Source organism: Leucopleurus acutus, assembly GCF_964270905.1.
Source record: "Leucopleurus acutus genome assembly, chromosome: 4".
Taxonomy (NCBI): domain Eukaryota; kingdom Metazoa; phylum Chordata; class Mammalia; order Artiodactyla; family Delphinidae; genus Leucopleurus; species Leucopleurus acutus.
Genome location: NC_139146.1, coordinates 125,139,952 through 125,156,406, shown reverse-complemented (window position 1 = coordinate 125,156,406; position 16,455 = coordinate 125,139,952). Strand labels below are relative to the sequence as shown.

Genomic DNA, 16,455 nt, shown 5'->3' with positions numbered 1-16,455 from the left:
TCTAGATTCACATTTCCCTAGTTGACCCCAAAATATCCATTATAGCTGTCTTTTTCTTTTTCCTTTTTTTTTTTTTAACATCTTTATTGGAGTATAATTGCTTTACAATGTTGTGTTAGTTTCTGCCGTAGAACAAAATGAATCAGCTATATATATACATATATACTCATATCCCCTCCCTCTTGCATCTCCCTCCCACCCTCCCTATCCCACCCCTCTAAGTGGTCACAGAGCACCGAGCTGATCTCCCTGTGCTATGCAGCTGCTTCCTACTAGATATCTGTTTTACCTTTGGTGGTGTGTATATGTCCATGCCATTCTCTCATTTCGTCCCAGCTTACCCTTCTCCCTCCCCGTGTCCTCAAATCTATTCTCTTTGTCTGCGTCTTTATTTCTGTCCCACCCCTGGGTTCTTCGGAATCTTTTTTATGTTTTTTAGATTCCATATATATGTGTTAGCATATGGTATTTGTTTTTCTCTTTCTGACTTACTTCACTCTGTATGACAGACTCTAGGTCCATCCACCTCACTACAAATAACTCAATTTCATTTCTTTTTATGGCTGAGTCATATTCCATTGTATATATGTGCCACATCTTCTTGATCCATTCATCTGTCGATGGATACTCAGGTTGCTTCCATGTTCTGGCTGTTGTAAATAGTGCTGCAATGAACATTGAGGTGCATGTGTCTTTTTGAATTATGGTTTTCTCAGGGTATATGCCCAGTAGTGGGATTGCTGGGTCATACGGTAGTTCTATTTTTAGTTTTTGAAAGAAACTCCATACTGTTCTCCATAGTGGCTGTATCAATTTACATTCCCACCAACAGTGCAAGAGGGTTCCCTTTTCTCCACACCCTCTCCAGCATTTCTTGATTGTAGATTTTTTGATGATGGCCATTCTGACTGGTGTGAGGTGATACCTCATTGTAGTTCTGATTTGCATTTCTCTAATGATTAGTGATGTTGAGCATCCTTTCATGTGTTTGTTGGCAATCTGTATATCTTCTTTGGAGAAATGTCTGTTTAGATCTTCTGCCCATTTTTGGATTGGGTTGTTTGTTTTTTTGATATTGAGCTGCATGAGCTGCTTATATATTTTGGAGATTAATCCTTTGTCAGTTGCTTTGTTTGCAAATATTTTCTCCCATTCTGAGGGATGTCTTTTGGTCTTGTTTATGGTTTCCTTTGCTGTGCAAAAGCTTTTAAGTTTCATTAGGTCCCATTTGTTTATTTTTGTTTTTATTTCCATTTCTCTAGGAGGTGGGTCAAAAGAATCTAACTGTGATTTATGTCATAGAGTATTCTGCCTATGTTTTCCTCTAAGAGTTTGATAGTTTCTGGCCTTACATTTAGGTCTTTAATCCATTTTGAGTTTATTTTTGTGTACGGTGTGAGGGAGTGTTCTAATTTCATTCTTTTACATGTAGCTGTCCAGTTTTCCCAGCACCACTTACTGAACAGGCTGTTTTGTCTCCATTGCATATTCTTGCCTCCTTTATCAAAGATAAGGTGACCATATGTGCCTGGGTTTATCTCTGGTCTTTCTGTCCTGTTCCATTGACCTATATTTCTGTTTTTGTGCCCGTACCATACTGTCTTGATTACTGTAGCTTTGTAGTATAGTCTGAAGTCAGGGAGCCTGATTCCTCCAGCTCCGTTTTTCTTTCTCAAGATTGCTTTAGCTCTTTGGGGCCTTTTGTGTTTCCATACGAACTGTGAAATTTTTTGTTCTAGTTCTGTGAAAAATGCCATTGGTAGTTGATAGGGTTTGCATTGAATCTGTAGATTGCTTTGGGTAGTATAATCATTTTCACAATGTTGATTCTTCCAATCCAGGAACATGGTATATCTCTCCATCTGTTTGTATCAGCTTTAATTTCTTTCATCAGTGTCTTATAGTTTTCTGCATACAGGTCTTTTGTCTCCTTAGGTAGGTTTATTCCTAGGTATGTTATTCTTTTTGTTGCAGAGATAAATGGGAGTGTTTCCTTAATTTCTTTTTCATATTTTTCATCATTACTGTATAGGAATGCAAGAAATTTCTATGCACTAATTTTGTATCCTGCTACTTTACCAAATTCATTGAGTAGCTCTAGTAGTTTTCTGGTAGCATCTTTAGGATTCTGTAGTATAGTATCATGTCATCTGCTGACAGTGACAGTTTTACTTCTTCTTTTCAGATTTGGATTCCTTTTATTTCTTTTTTTTCTCTGATTGCTATGGCTAAAACTTCCAATACTATGTTGAATAATAACGGTGAGAGTAGGCAACCTTGTCTTGTTCCTGATCTTAGAGGAAATGGTTTCAGTTTTTCACCACTGAGAACAATGTTGGTTGTGGGTTTGTCAGATATGGCCTTTATTATGTTGAAGTAGGTTCCCTCTATGCCTACTTTCTGTAGAGTTTGTTTTTTATCATAAATAGGTGTTGAATTTTGTCAAAAGCTTTTTCTGCATCTATTGAGATTATCATATAGTTTTTATCCTTCAGTTTCTTAATTTGGTGTATCTCATTGATTGATTTGCATATATTGAAGAATCCTTGCATTCCTGGGATAAACCCCACTTGATGATAGTGTATGATCCTTTTAATGTGCTGTTGGATTCTGTTTGCTAGTATTTTGTTGAGGGTTTTTGCATCTGTGTTCATCAGTGATATTGGCCTATAGTTTTCTCTTTTTGTGACATCTTTGTCTGGTTTCAGTATCAGGGTCATGGTGGCCTCGTAGAATGAGTTTGGGAGTGTTCCTCCCTCTGCTATATTTTGGAAAAGTTTGAGAAGGATAGGTGTTATTAGCTCTTCTCTAAATGTTTGATAGAATTCGCCTGTGAAGCTGTCTGGTCTTAGGCTTTTGTTTGTTGGAAGATTTTTAATCACACTTTCAATTTCAGTGCTTGTGATTGGTCTGTTTATATTTTATACTCCTTCCTGGTTCAGTCTCAGAAGGTTGTGCTTTTCTAAGAATTTGTCCATTTCTTCCAGGTTGTCCATTTTATTGGCATATAGTTGCTTGTAGTAATCTCTCATGATCCTTTGTATTTCTGCAGAATCAGTTGTTACTTCTCTTTTTTCATTTCTAATTCTGTTTAATTGAATTTTCTCCCTTTTTTTCTTGATGAGTCTGGCTAATAATTGTTTATCAATTTTGTTTATCTTCTCAAAGCGCCAGCTTTTAGTTTTATTGATCTTTGCTATCATTTCCTTCATTTCTTTTTCATTTATTTCTGATCTGATCTTTATGATTTCTTTCCTTCTGCTAACTTTGGGTTTTTTTGGTTCTTTCTCTAATTGCTTTAGCTGTAAGTGTAGGTTGTTTGAGATATTTCTTATTTCTTGAGGTAGGATCGTATTGCTATAAACTTCCCCCTTAGAACTGCTTTTGCTGCATCCCATAGGTTTTGGGTCATTGTGTTTTCATTGTCATTTGTTTCTAGGTATTTTTCTATTTCTCTTTGATTTCTTCAGTGATCTCTTGGTTATTTATTAGTGTATTGTTTAGCCTCCATGTGTTTGTATTTTTAACAGTTTTTGTCCTGTAATTGATACCTAGTTTCATAGTATTGTGGTCAAAAAAGATACTTGTTACACTTTAAATTTTCTTAGATTTACCAAGGCTTGATTTGTGACACAAGATATAATCTATCCTGGAGAATGTTCTATGAGCACTTGAGAAGAAAGTGTAGTATATATTTTTTGGATAGAATGTCCTATAAATATCAAGTCCATCTTGTTTAGTGTGTCATTTAAAGCTTGTGTTTCCTTATTTATTTTCATTGTGGATGATCTGTCCATTGGTGAAAGTGGGCTGTTCAAGTCCCCTACTACGGTTGTGTTACTGTTGATTTTCCCTTTTATGGCTGTTAGCATTTGCCATATGTATTGAGGTGCCCCTATGTTGGGTGCATAAATATTTACAGTTGTTATATCTTTTTCTTGGATTGATCCCTTGATCACTATCTAGTGTCCTTCTTTGTCTCTTGTAATAGTCTTTATTTTAAAGTCTGTTTTGTCTGATACGAGAATTGCTACTCGAGCTTTCTTTTGCTTTCCATGTGCCTGGAATATCTTTTTCCAGCCCCTAACTTTCAGTCTTTGTGTGTCCCTAGGTCTGAAGTGGGTGTCTGGTAGACAGCATATATACGGGTCTTGTTTTTGTATCCATTCAGCCAGTCTGTGTCTTTTGGTGGGAGCATTTAATCCATTTACATTTAAGGTAGTTATCGATATATATGTTCCTATTACCATTTTCTTAATTGTTTGTTATTGTAGGTCCTTTCCTTCTCTTGTGTTTCCTGCCTAGAGAAGTTCCTTTAGCATTTGTTGTAAAGCTGGTTTGGTGGTGCTGAATTCTCTTAGCTTTTGCTTGTCTGTAAAGGTTTTAATTTCTCCGTCCAATCTGAGTGAGATCCTTGCTGAGTAGAGTAATCTTGGTTGTAGGTTTTTTCCTTTCATCACTTTAGGTATGTCCTGCCATTCCCTTCTGGCTTGCAGAGTTTCTGCTGAAAGATCAGCTGTTAACCTTATGGGGATTCTTAGACCCTTTCTTTTTCTCTTCTTCTTCTGGGACCCCTGCAATTCGAATGTTAGTGCGTTTAGTGTTGTCCCAGAGGTCTCTGAGACTGTCCTCAATTCTTTTCTTTCTTTTTTCTTCATTCTGCTCTGCGGTAGTTATTTCCACTATTTTATCTTCCAGGTTACTTATCCATTCTTCTGCCTCAGTTATTCTGCTATTGATTCCTTCTAGAGTATTTTTAATTTCATTTATTGTGTTGTTCATCATTGTTTGCTCTTTAGTTCTTCTAGGTCCTTGTTAAATGTTTCTTGTATTTTCTCCATTCTATTTCCAAGATTTTGGATCATCTTCACTATCATTATTCTGAATTCTTTTTCAGGTAGACTGCCTATTTCCTCTTCGCTTGTTTGGTCTGGTGGGTTTTTACCTTGCTCCTTCATCTGCTGCTTATTTCTCTGTCTTCTCATTTTGTTTAACTTACTGTGTTTGGGGTCTCCTTTTTGCAGGCTGCAGGTTTGTAGTTCCCATTGTTTCTGGTGTCTGCCCCCAGTGAGTGAGGTTGGTTCAGTGGGTTGTGTAGACTTCCTGGTGGAGGGGACTGGTGCCTGTGTTCTGGTGGGTGGGGCTGGATCTTGTCCTTCTGGTGGGCAGGACTGCGTCTGGTGGTGTATTTTGGGGTGTCTGTGAACTTAGTATGATTTTAGGCAGCCTCTCTGTGTTCCTGTCTTGCTAGTTGTTTGACATGGGGCATGCAGCACTGGAGCTTGCTGGCCATTAGGTGGAGCTGGGTCTTAGCATTGAGACGGAGATCTCTGGGAGAGCTCATGCCAATTGATATTACATGGGTCCAGGAGGTCTCTGGTGGTCCTGTGTCCTGAACTTGGCTCTCCCACCTCAGAGGCTCAGGGTTGACACCAGGCCAGAGCACCAAGACCCTGTCAGCCACATGGCTCAGAAGAAAAGGGAGAAAAAAGAAAGAAAAGAATAAATAAATAATTTTAAAAATTATTAAAATAAAAAATAAAAATAATGAAAAGTAGAGAATAACCAAACCAATAAACAAATCCCCCAGTGTTAACAAGTGCTAAAAACTATAGTAAGATAAGCATAAAAATCAGAAACAAATCAGTCGCAGACTGCCAACCCCAACTCTACAATTGCTCGCAAAGTCCACTGCCTCAACTCTGGGATGATTCGTTGTCTATTCAGGTGTTCTACAGATGCAGGGCACATCAAGTTGATTGGGGGGATTTAATCCGCTGCTCCTGAGGCTGCTGGGAGAAATTTCCCTTTCTCTTCTTTGTTTGCACAACTCCTGGGGTTCAGCTTTGGTTTTGGCCCCGCCCCTGCTTATAGGTCACCCTCAGGCATCTGTTCCTGCCCAGCCAGGATGGGGATACAGCAGCGGCTGATTAGGGGGCTCTTGCTCATTCAGGCTGGGGGTGGGGAGGGAGGAGTATAGTAGTTATACTTCGAACACGGGATGAGCCTGCGGTGGTACAGGCTGACGTGACGTTGCAACAGCCTGAGGCGTACTGTGTGTTCTCCCAGGGAACTTATCTCTGGATCATGGGACCCTGGCAGTGGCGGGCTGCACAGGCTCCTGGCGGGGTGTGGATAGTGACCTGAACTTGCACACAGAATTTTTTGTGGCAGCAGCAGCAGTGTTAGCGGTTCATGCCCATCTCTAGGGTCCGAGCTGATAGCCACGGCTCACACCCGTCTCTGGAGCTCGTTTAGGCGGTTACCTGAATCTCCTCTCCTCACGCACCCCCAAAACAATGGTCTCTTGCCTCTGAGGCAGGTCCAGACTTTTTCCTGGACTCCCTCCCAGCTACCTGTGGCACAGTAGCCCCCTTCAGGCTGTGTTCACGCAGCCAACCTCAGTCCTCTCCCTGGTATCTGACCGAAGCCGGAGCCTCAGCTCCCAGCCCCCATGTGCCCCGGCGGGTGAGCAGACAAGCGTCTCAAGCTGGTGAGTGCTGGTTGGTACCAATCCTCTGTGTGGGAATCTCTCCACTTTGCCCTCTGCACCCCTGTTGCTGCGCTCCCCTCCATGGCTCTGAAGCTTCCCCCCTGCCCACACCCCATCTCCGCCAGTGAAGGGGCTTCCTAGTGTGTGGAAACCTTTCCTCCTTCACAGCTCCCTCCCACTGGTGCAGGTCCCATCCCTATTCTTTTGTCTCTGTTTTTTTTCTTTTTTCTTTTGCCCTACCCAGGTACGTGGGGAGTTTCTTGCCTTTTGGGAGGTCTGAGGTCTTCTGCCAGCGTTCAGTAGGTGTTCTGTAGGAGCAGTTCCACGTGTAGATGTAGTTTTGATGTATTTGTGGGGAGGAAGGTGATCTCCACGTCCTACTCCTCTGCCATCTTGAAGGTCCCTCCTCTCTTTTTCCTTTTTTAAAATCCAGAGTCCATTCAAGGACCATGCATTGCATTTGGTTGTCATGTTTCCTTAATTTTCTTCAGACTAGTGTCTGCACTTTTTTTTCATCTTTCATAGTGTCAGTGTTTTAAAGCGTCCTAGCCAGTTGTCTTACAGAACATTCAACACGTTGGATTTTTGGGGGTTGCTTCTTCAAGTTTACATTCCTGTTAAGCATTTCGGGGAAGAGTACTAATTACTTGGTCGGTGTTGTGTCCTTACCATTTCATCACCTGAGGGAGGGACATAAATGTCAGTTTGTCCCATTATTGACATTGCTCAGTTGAATCATTTGACTCTCTCCATTGTAGATAGTTTTCCTTTTGCAATTAATACATAATATATGCTATGATAATTCAAGACCATGTACATTTCCTGTTCCCTAAGAATGTTTCACCCCATGATTTTGGCATCCGTTGGTAATCCTTGCCTGGGATCAGTTGTTGAATTGATGGCTGCAAAAATGGTGATGTTTCTAATTATTTTCTTCATTCTACACTCTTTTTGAGCATCACTATGGATTCTTTGGTCCTTACCACCATCATTATTTTTGTTGCTGACTTGTCCCAGATTTGCCTGATGGGAGCGCTGTGTGCCAATCATTCTTTGAGCACTTCCTTGCTCTCTACTAAAACAGGACCTTCCAGGATCATCTTGTAGTTTGTGTCACCCAGACCCCAAATAAATCATTTTTTTCCAAGATCCCCTTGTTCCTCTTAGTGGAAGTGATTTCCTTTTTTTCTGTCAAAATTATTTTTCATAATTTCTTTGTTTACGAATTACACAGGAGGAACGTTTTAGGCATGACTCGGTTTGCCCACTCGAAGAAATCCAAGGAGTCCGAACCCTTTGCTCTCTTCCTGCCTCGCTTGATCCCGGAGGCTGGCCTCGTGATAAACTTCAGTGCCACCGCCCTGAGGAACAGCGTGGTGAGAGTCCTGCGTCTTTTCATCTCTTCATTTCACCCCAGCTCTTGGGTTTTTATGTTATCAGAGTATCGCCACCTTGAGATACTGTTTTAGAACCAAAATTAGTTGAAATTAAGTGACGCACGTATGCCATTCAGTGCTTTTAGGAGGGAGGTGTCAGAAGAACAAAGTAAGGGGTAAAACTCGTGAACAGACTGAAAGTGCTTAAAACAAACACGTTTTATGAAGTCTGTATTCAGTTCAGAATCTATCAGCTAAGAAAGTATTCAACTGCAACAACAGAGAAAATCCTGACTAACACAGGCTTCAGTAGGAGTGAGTGAGTTTGAAGTTCAGAGGGGAGAGGAATTGACTGGGTGATCGTTCGTGGTTAGATGCAGGTGATGCACTTTTGCAGGGGCATCTCAGGAGGGGTTCTGCCTTCCCTGGGGTCTGACTCTCTTCTCTGCACGTCTAGGTGAAGTACTTTGTGGTGAAGAACCCTTCCTCATGGCCAGTCTCCCTGCAGCTCCTGCCTGTCTCCTTGTACCCGAAGCCCGAGGCTGCCGCGCGCCTGCTGCACAAATGGTAATGCCCAGCTGATGAAGACCTCTCACGGGGTGTTGGGAGGTCCTGTTAAGACCCAGAATTATTTAACGTCCTTTGCGTTTTCCCTGGGACCTGTGTGTGGATGTGCATGGGATCAGCCTGTGACCACAGCCCCCATCTCCTCAGTGCAGACCCCTGAGGACAATTCCCAGTTCTGGGTACTGTGTGGGTCTTGAATGTTACCATGTCAAGTCCAGGGCCCAGCAGAATATTCTTTTCTTGTCAGGGAACCTTTACAATCATGATTTTTCACATGTACTCCTAAAATTTAGAATTGAAATCACAGTGACCTCTGGGCAACACAAGAAATGAGTTTAGTGGTTCAGTGTGTTTTAACCTAGTGTTGTTATACAAAATATGATCATAGTTCACGTCCGTTACATCTTATTTTTGCACAGTAGTCACAGTTTCACTTAGCATGTTTCCTCTTCTGGCTCAGTGACGCCTGCCCTCATCCCTGGGTCTCAGCTTCAGGATTCCTGATGTTTTGGACCACATGAGTCTCTGTTTGGGGTGGGGGTAGAGGCGTTCTGTGCTTTGAAGGATGTTTAGCAGCATTCCTGGCTCCCACCCAGTAGATGCCAGTGGGACCTCCCCAGCTGCAGCAACCAAAAGTATCTCTAGATGTGGCCAAATGTCCACTGGGAGATAGAACGGTCCATGGCTGAGAGTCACTTCCTATCAGGTTCCATAGCTGTGAACCATCTGGGGAAAAAAAAATTGCTTCTTGTTGGGAGCTTCTGTCACCATATGATCCTTTACATTCTGTGCTGCCAACATGATTCATTCAACAATATTTATTGAGCTCTTACAACCTGCCTGGTACAGCGTGGGGGGCTGGGACACAGGAGTGACAGGTTGGGGTGAATTGTGTCTGTGTGCAAACAAATGCATATGTATCTATATGCACACGTATGTTCTTCTTTCTTTCTTGGTGATCTGAATGCTATTTTAAACATTTTTTTCTTTATAGGTTTGGCACCGATGTGCAGATGATTAATTTCACAACTAGTGAATTCCAGCTCACCAAAGCTTGCCCTTACCGGGTAGGATGTCATCTTTAAACAGAAAAAAGAATGCTGACAAACTAGACACGTAGCATATGGGCCTCACTGATTTGTGTTTCAAGTGTCTTTATGTAATATATGTGGCTGTCTATTTTTATATTCTAGGAGTTAAGTATACATAGCAGCTTTTTCCAATTAACTAATGCAGCAGGAGCCCATGGTTCATGTGAGCCTGTAAATCATTTTAATTTGATCATTTAGATTCATGTGAGTGAGGAAATAACAATTGAATCAGAGCTATGTAGAAAACCATAAAACCCGAGATCCCAGAATTTATAATTGTCTTAAGATTCCTTGGCCCCATCAAATTCTTTTAAGGGCAAGATAAGGTAAAAACAAATACGTTAAAAAGAAATCTTCTCTTACTAAGCTGGCTTCATGTTTTTAGCAGATCACCCAGTTTCTGTGATAGTCACCTGCTCTATAAAAAAGGACTTCTGGGGGTCTTGAGCCTCTGGGCCCTCATGAGGTCTCGCATAAATACCCAGGGAGGGAGTAAACATGTCACGTGGCGAGGACATTGCTTAACTGGGAACTGGCAGCCTGCTTTCTGAGTTTTCACGCAGTCGTTCTGTGCGTCACTGGTATTCTGTGCTTGAGATCAATTAAAAATGAAGCATCTCTTAAAAAAATACACAGACACACATATGCATGTCACTGTGGTTCTCATACACACATGTATTCAAATGCCTTGGGTATTTTCTTCTTTCTCTACCCATAACCCTCCAAAGATACGCTGTTGGCTGTAGATTAACTTGAAAGAGGGGGGGCCACAGATAGCCTCCAACTGTGAGTTAGAACGAATCAAAGCAAGCTTTTAAGTGGATTTTTAACAGAGAGTTATTTATAGTAAGAAACACGCAAGCAGTAACGTTCCTTTCCCTTTGTCAGTGGTCTAGGCAGCAGGGTCTTGTGTTAGCAAGCCTGTCCTGCCCTGTCCCTCTCATTCTTCTCTTCACCAGGCTGTCTCCCAGGACTGTTGGGAGGTAAATGAGTCCAAAATGCTAACAGGTATTTTGTCCCACGACTATTTAACCACATGTAACTTGAAATTCCAAAAATAATGCCAGTTTCTTTTACATGTCAGTGTTCTATTCAGATTTAAACAAATGGTGGAACTCGCAAAAAGTTTTTAATCTGCGATTGAAGGTTTCCCCCGAGAATGTTATACCTTTTGTGATAAAGGAGATATCACTGTTGTTAACTTGTTACATTGACAAAAAGAATAGTCAGTATCAATGTCTCTGAGACACTACGAATTTAACTTAAAATTCTTATTAGAATTCTTTGCCATATAAGAAAGGCCTACATTTTTGTTTTGTTGGTTTATTTTTAGAAATGCGGTTCCTTTGGTTAAGAGCATGTGGAATTAGACATTCAAAGTTCCAAATCCAGGCTCCTCCATGTAGTCCTGGGTAAATTATTTAACCTCTCCAGGTCTTCTCTTTCTCACTCATAATAATGTTTGAAGATTCCATAGGTTTATAGAATGCTTAGCATTTTATATACCTAATTATATTCCAGAGCCTGGCATATAAGAACTAATTTATTTAATAATTGGTGCTGTTGTTATTATGCTTTTAATACCCTAAATCGGCAGCTTTTTTCAACATTCATATGTGTATAATGAAGTTATAATGAATTATAAACTTCATGAAGTTTATAATTTTAATGAGAATGAATCAAATACCAGCACTATTTCTTCTTTCAGATAGTATGGGAAATGCGAGCAATAGCTGAGGGATAAAACAAATTTAAAAACTAAAAATATAGAGAAGAGAAATATTATGTAGACTACATGCTTACAGTTCTAAAGGACTAATAAATTATTTTAGTGAGAAGGAGCTAGAGAAAACATTGGAAAGAGGGAAAGTCTACCACAATGATGAAGAACTAAATCTTTTTTTTTTTTTTTTTTTTTTTGCGGTACGCGGGCCTCTCACCGTCGCAGCCTCTCCCGTTGCGGAGCACAGGCTCCAGACATGCCGGCTCAGCGGCCGTGGCTCACGGGCCCAGCCGCTCCGCGGCACGTGGGATCCTCCCGGACCGGGGCACGAACCCGTGTCCCCTGCATCGGCAGGCGGACTCTCAACCACTGCACCCCCAGGGAAGCCCGAAGAACTAAATCTTGAATATTAACTTTAGAACACAAAATTTATTCAGAGAAAGTGAGAAATCTTGGGGAGAATAAAGGAGGATATGAATAAATAAAGATCTTTCTCCTAAATGGAGAAACTAAATAAAGATGGTTTCTTTATAAACTTAAAGAGAATTTAGGGTTGTCCAGCAGTGGACATGTGGTTTGGTCAGATCCCTGTAGCATTCAAGCAGAGGCTATTGCTCTGTTTTCTCAGTAATGTTTTACATCCAAAGCATCTTTGTATCAAAGGCCTGTAGCCCCAGCTCCCATCTGGTCCAGGCGGCAAGTCCCCTTTTCAGCCTCCATGTCAGGTTGTCCTGCAACCTCTGCCTCTGCTTCTCAGCCGGGCTCGGGAACTTTTGATGCGTGTGAACTCTCGCAGTAAACAAGTTCCACAGGTTGATTTGCGTGGTCAGATCCAGACGTTAAAGAAACAGCAGTCATGTTTATGCATTTTAATGAAGATGGAATCTTGTTCTGTAGGAGTTAATTGCATTTATTAATGACTTGCAGGGTGTGCATTCTGAGGAATCCAGGTTTGGCATCCTGCACTTACATTTGCAACCTTTGGAAAGGAAAAGGGTTGGTGTAGTTTTCACGCCAGCTGACTATGGAAAAGTCACCTCCCTCATCCTAATCCGGTAGGTGTGTCCCTTTCTCGTTGGCTGGCTGACTCTCTTTCTCTCAAGAATCTCTTTAGCTAAGAGGTGACGTTGACTCACTCAGGCCCTCAGTGATGAGCTGTGTCCAAGGGTAGGAGAGGCAGTGGCTGAGGAGAGCGGCTCCCTGAGGCTCCGCACTTAGGCCTCCTGTGTGTCAGGTTCCTGCCTTGTACCGTGGGGAGTGTGTACCCACCTCTCCAAGGGCGGTGATACCCTTCCCGCGGCATCTCATCCACCGTCACAGAGGGCAGAGCATACACGTGAACACACACACACACACACACACACATCCACACTTACTTTTCTGTCCTCAGCTCAGAAGAATAATTGAAACGCTGCCATATACGTTTTCATTCCGTGGTGTTTGGATTTACACTGTTCTCATGTCTCTCTTGCTTCTGGAATTCTCTGTAGCCCCAAAGGACAATGGAAAAAGTCCTTAGTTGAGCCCACTGGCTTGTTTTACTTCTTTTCCTTCCTTTTAAATGAACAATTATTGCCAGCTGATTTAAGCAGCTAAATGTTTTTCATTCTGAATTTTTTTTCCTCTTTACTCTTTATTGAGTCTTCTTTCAAAAATTTACAGTAAATACAGATCTCTGTTGAAGCTCTCTCTGCATTGGTGAGACTTCTAACACAAATTTAATTTTTTCATTAATGACGTTTTAGTTACATATATCTTTTAAGCTTTTCCAGTGTCATTCCAGTTGGCAAAAGACTTTCTTATTCAGGACTTCCTTTAATATATGAGTTTGTTCTTCTGCAAGTGAGTGCTGCTAAAAAGAAAATGCACTAAGATAAAGTTCTTAAAAGAGTCTGCTTGTTCATTGTAAAACAACTATACACGCCCCCTGCCAAAAAAAGAAGTACCCGTAAAGCACTCATACTGCATCCGTGGTTGTCTCCAAGAAAAATACGTTGGCGACTGTTTGAATTACAAGCTGAATTAGCCATGTTTTTTCATGGAACACCATTTTTACTTGAAAGGATGATTAGCAGAAAAACTGTGGTTGTTTCAGATTCAGGTACTTGGCAAACGTTTTCCTGAAAATGAACAAAGTGAGCCTGTCACTTCAAGGGTAGTGTTTGTTGCCAATGATAAAATTTGAGCATTCGCATGAAAAGTAGAGTTTTGGAAAACTTGTATCTGCCACTGTGAGCTTCACAGCTTCTCAATACTTAAAGTACTTTTCTATTAACCACAGTGAGGATATTAACAAATGTGATTTTTATAAGTATAATGAAATTTGTCAACATTGGGAAGATCTACATATCACAGTGAACAGTCTTTTCCAAATAACTAATTATGATAATCCAAAAATCATCCCTGGTAAAATGTGCAAGATAGACCACTGGATTTTAATGTAACAAACTATGAAAATTCATTAATATAGTTTCAGATTTCACATCATAAAGAACCTTCAAGAGACTTCACTTGTTGAATATTGGTGTTATATCAAAGATTTGTCACATAGATGACTAAGCACAGGGAACTGTATTCAGTACTCTGTAATGACCTATATGGGAATAGAATCTAAAAAAGAGTGGGTATATGTATATGTATAAGTGATTCACTTTGTTGTACAGCAGAAACTAACACAAGATTGTAAATCATCTATATTCCAATAAAAAATTAAATTAAAAAAAGAGACTGTTTTGTTAAGCATTTTAAGTAATGCTGACTAGAACAAACTAATAACTAATGTTCTAGTAAGCATTTTAGTGCTCTGCTGACAACGTGTGTCCTTTTAAACCCATTCTCTGTTGAAGAACTAAGGTCATGGGAAGTGTAGAGATAAGCTTTACCTCATCCCAGCTTAAGCTGTTCCAGGCTTGAAAAGAAAGTCTCAGTTTTTTATAGTAGTTAATTTAGTTTTGGTGGTTTCTGTATTGAGAGACACCATATTTTTCTGTAAACAGAATCACTCATCTAACATCACTTTAAAGGCTTTTAAGTGGTTCAATAAAGGTTTTAATCCTTTAGATGAAGGTGTAAAGATATCTCAGTGTATTTTGCTTCTAGGGTTTACCTTAATGGCAACTGACTTTCAGTGCAGTCTGCATCATTTAAACATCATTTCCACTGAACTTTCCATCCTAGGAATCCTGATTTCAGTTAATGAAAAGGCAAAAGCTAGTCTGAATTACTATTTGACTAATAAGAACTTGAGTAGGTACATGCTATTTGTAGGATGCTATTTTAAATCTTTGGTTCAAAAGGTAGGATAGGATTTCATTTCTAGAATTATCCCTAAGGAAGAATTTCTTCCAGTCATAATTACTATGAAAACTCCTTAATGCACCCTATAAACAATTTTTATCAGTTTGTCTAAATTTGTTGATGTTTCTTTGTGGCCCCCCAGTTTATTCCTTCGCTTTTTGTCTCTTGGAGGTCTGATCACCACCCTGGTGCCTGGTTAGAAAAATACAGGTTTCCATTCTTGGGTGGAAACTGGAGAGCGATCGTGGTCATTTGCTGGTTCTTGCCCACTCAGCTTGCCTTGACGCTGCTGGGCTTGGCAGTTTCTGTGCTCTGAGATGGCGGGAGATGCCACACTATTTAAACTGAGTTTTTTCTCAAGACTTAAAAAATTTTGTTTTGCTAATTAGGAATATTTAAATTCAAGTTCATTGTATCTTGTGACACCTCGATTGCAGTGCATTTTTATTTGCATCTCCTTTCTCTGTAGGAATAACTTGACTGTTATCGACATGATTGGCGTGGAAGGATTTGGAGCAAGAGAGCTACTGAAGGTGGGCGGGAGACTTCCTGGCACTGGAGGTTCACTGCGCTTTAAGGTGCCCGAGTCCACACTGATGGGCTGCCGGAGACGTGAGTCCCTGCGTGTGGTCCGTGTGTGTGGTCTGTGTGTGTGGCACTCGGGCAGGACAGGCTTGGTGCCAAAGCCAAGAGCAAAAGGAGATATGAGAAGATTCTTTTAAAAATGTACAGCAAATTCATTGTATTGATGCTAATAATGAAATCAGGCAAACATTTGAGCATATGTAGGCTGGTACCACTTGATTAGAAACAATAGCCTTAGATATTTAACCCAACTTAAATAATAGGTATGGGGGGGAAAGTATAATGTTAAGTTACCAGTAGAGTGTCAAATATTTAAGATAAATAGTGTGAAACTATTAATTTGGTTATCAGTTACCTAATCCTAAAAAAATCACACCAAAATGATAAGTAGAGAGAAGGCTGAAGGTGAACTAACCACCCTTTTGCAGTAATGGAAATGTTCTACGTCTGTGTTGTCCAGTATGGCAGCCACTCGCTACATGTGGCTAATGAGTGCTTAAAATATAGCTCGTGTGACTGAAAAACTCAATTTTTAAATTTATTTAATTTAAATTTAAGCAGCCATATGTGTCTAGTGGCTACTGTATCAGACAGTGCAGATTTAGAAATTTGTTTAAGTGTTCCATCAGAAAATTCTAAGTTTTACATGTATTTAAATTAAATGCTTTTCAACTATTTATATTAGTTCCAAGAACTTCCTTAAGAACTAAGCCAAAAGTAAAACAATAGATGTAGAATGTTTTTGGTAAATTCTGTCTTGTTTTCCTGTTATTATTTTTAATTTCAGGAACACACGGAAAGCATTTTAGTGTAACAGTATGTTTCCTGTGGAGAAAACTGATTGGTGAAACCATTGGATAATTTGTAGAGCTATTTTAATGCCTGATTGTACATTTTTTTGTTTTAGAAAACTATGCTAAATGAGCACTGAGTTTGAAAAGACTGGCCATGTTGCATTCAAAATCTTCATCAAAGTGTTCATTTTTTTTCATTCATTCATTCACTCATTCATTCAATAGTTTAGAGTTGCCTTGAAAGTTAGAGTTATGGAGGAGTATAAACCGTAGAACCAGAAAAAATGTTAGTCCTAATATGGAATAAATTGTGGGTTATACATTTATAGGAATATTTTAAAAATTAATACTTCTTCCTTTTTTAAACTCCCAGCATGAAATGTGCTCTCATTATTTGCAAGGATTTAACTATTTACTACCTCTTCATGTAATGGGAGTTTGAACTGTGTTTCTAGTGTCCTTGATGGTTTTACACAGAAGCACACACACCCTCCAAACTGGTCCTGTTGGGTGTGAATGAGGCTCCCGG

At 40.2% G+C, this 16,455-nt stretch overlaps 1 protein-coding gene across 1 annotated transcript in view; it reads left to right on the top strand.

The window, feature by feature from the left end:
- Positions 1 to 16,455, top strand: part of TMEM131L (transmembrane 131 like) — a 159,852-nt gene that overhangs the window by 109,180 nt on the left and 34,217 nt on the right. Inside the window, exons 17-21 of the mRNA XM_082837961.1 lie at positions 7,728 to 7,869; positions 8,327 to 8,436; positions 9,431 to 9,503; positions 12,178 to 12,305; positions 15,017 to 15,159. Coding sequence (XP_082694087.1) covers positions 7,728 to 7,869; positions 8,327 to 8,436; positions 9,431 to 9,503; positions 12,178 to 12,305; positions 15,017 to 15,159 — 596 coding nt within the window. The remainder of the gene's footprint in view (positions 1 to 7,727; positions 7,870 to 8,326; positions 8,437 to 9,430; positions 9,504 to 12,177; positions 12,306 to 15,016; positions 15,160 to 16,455) is intronic.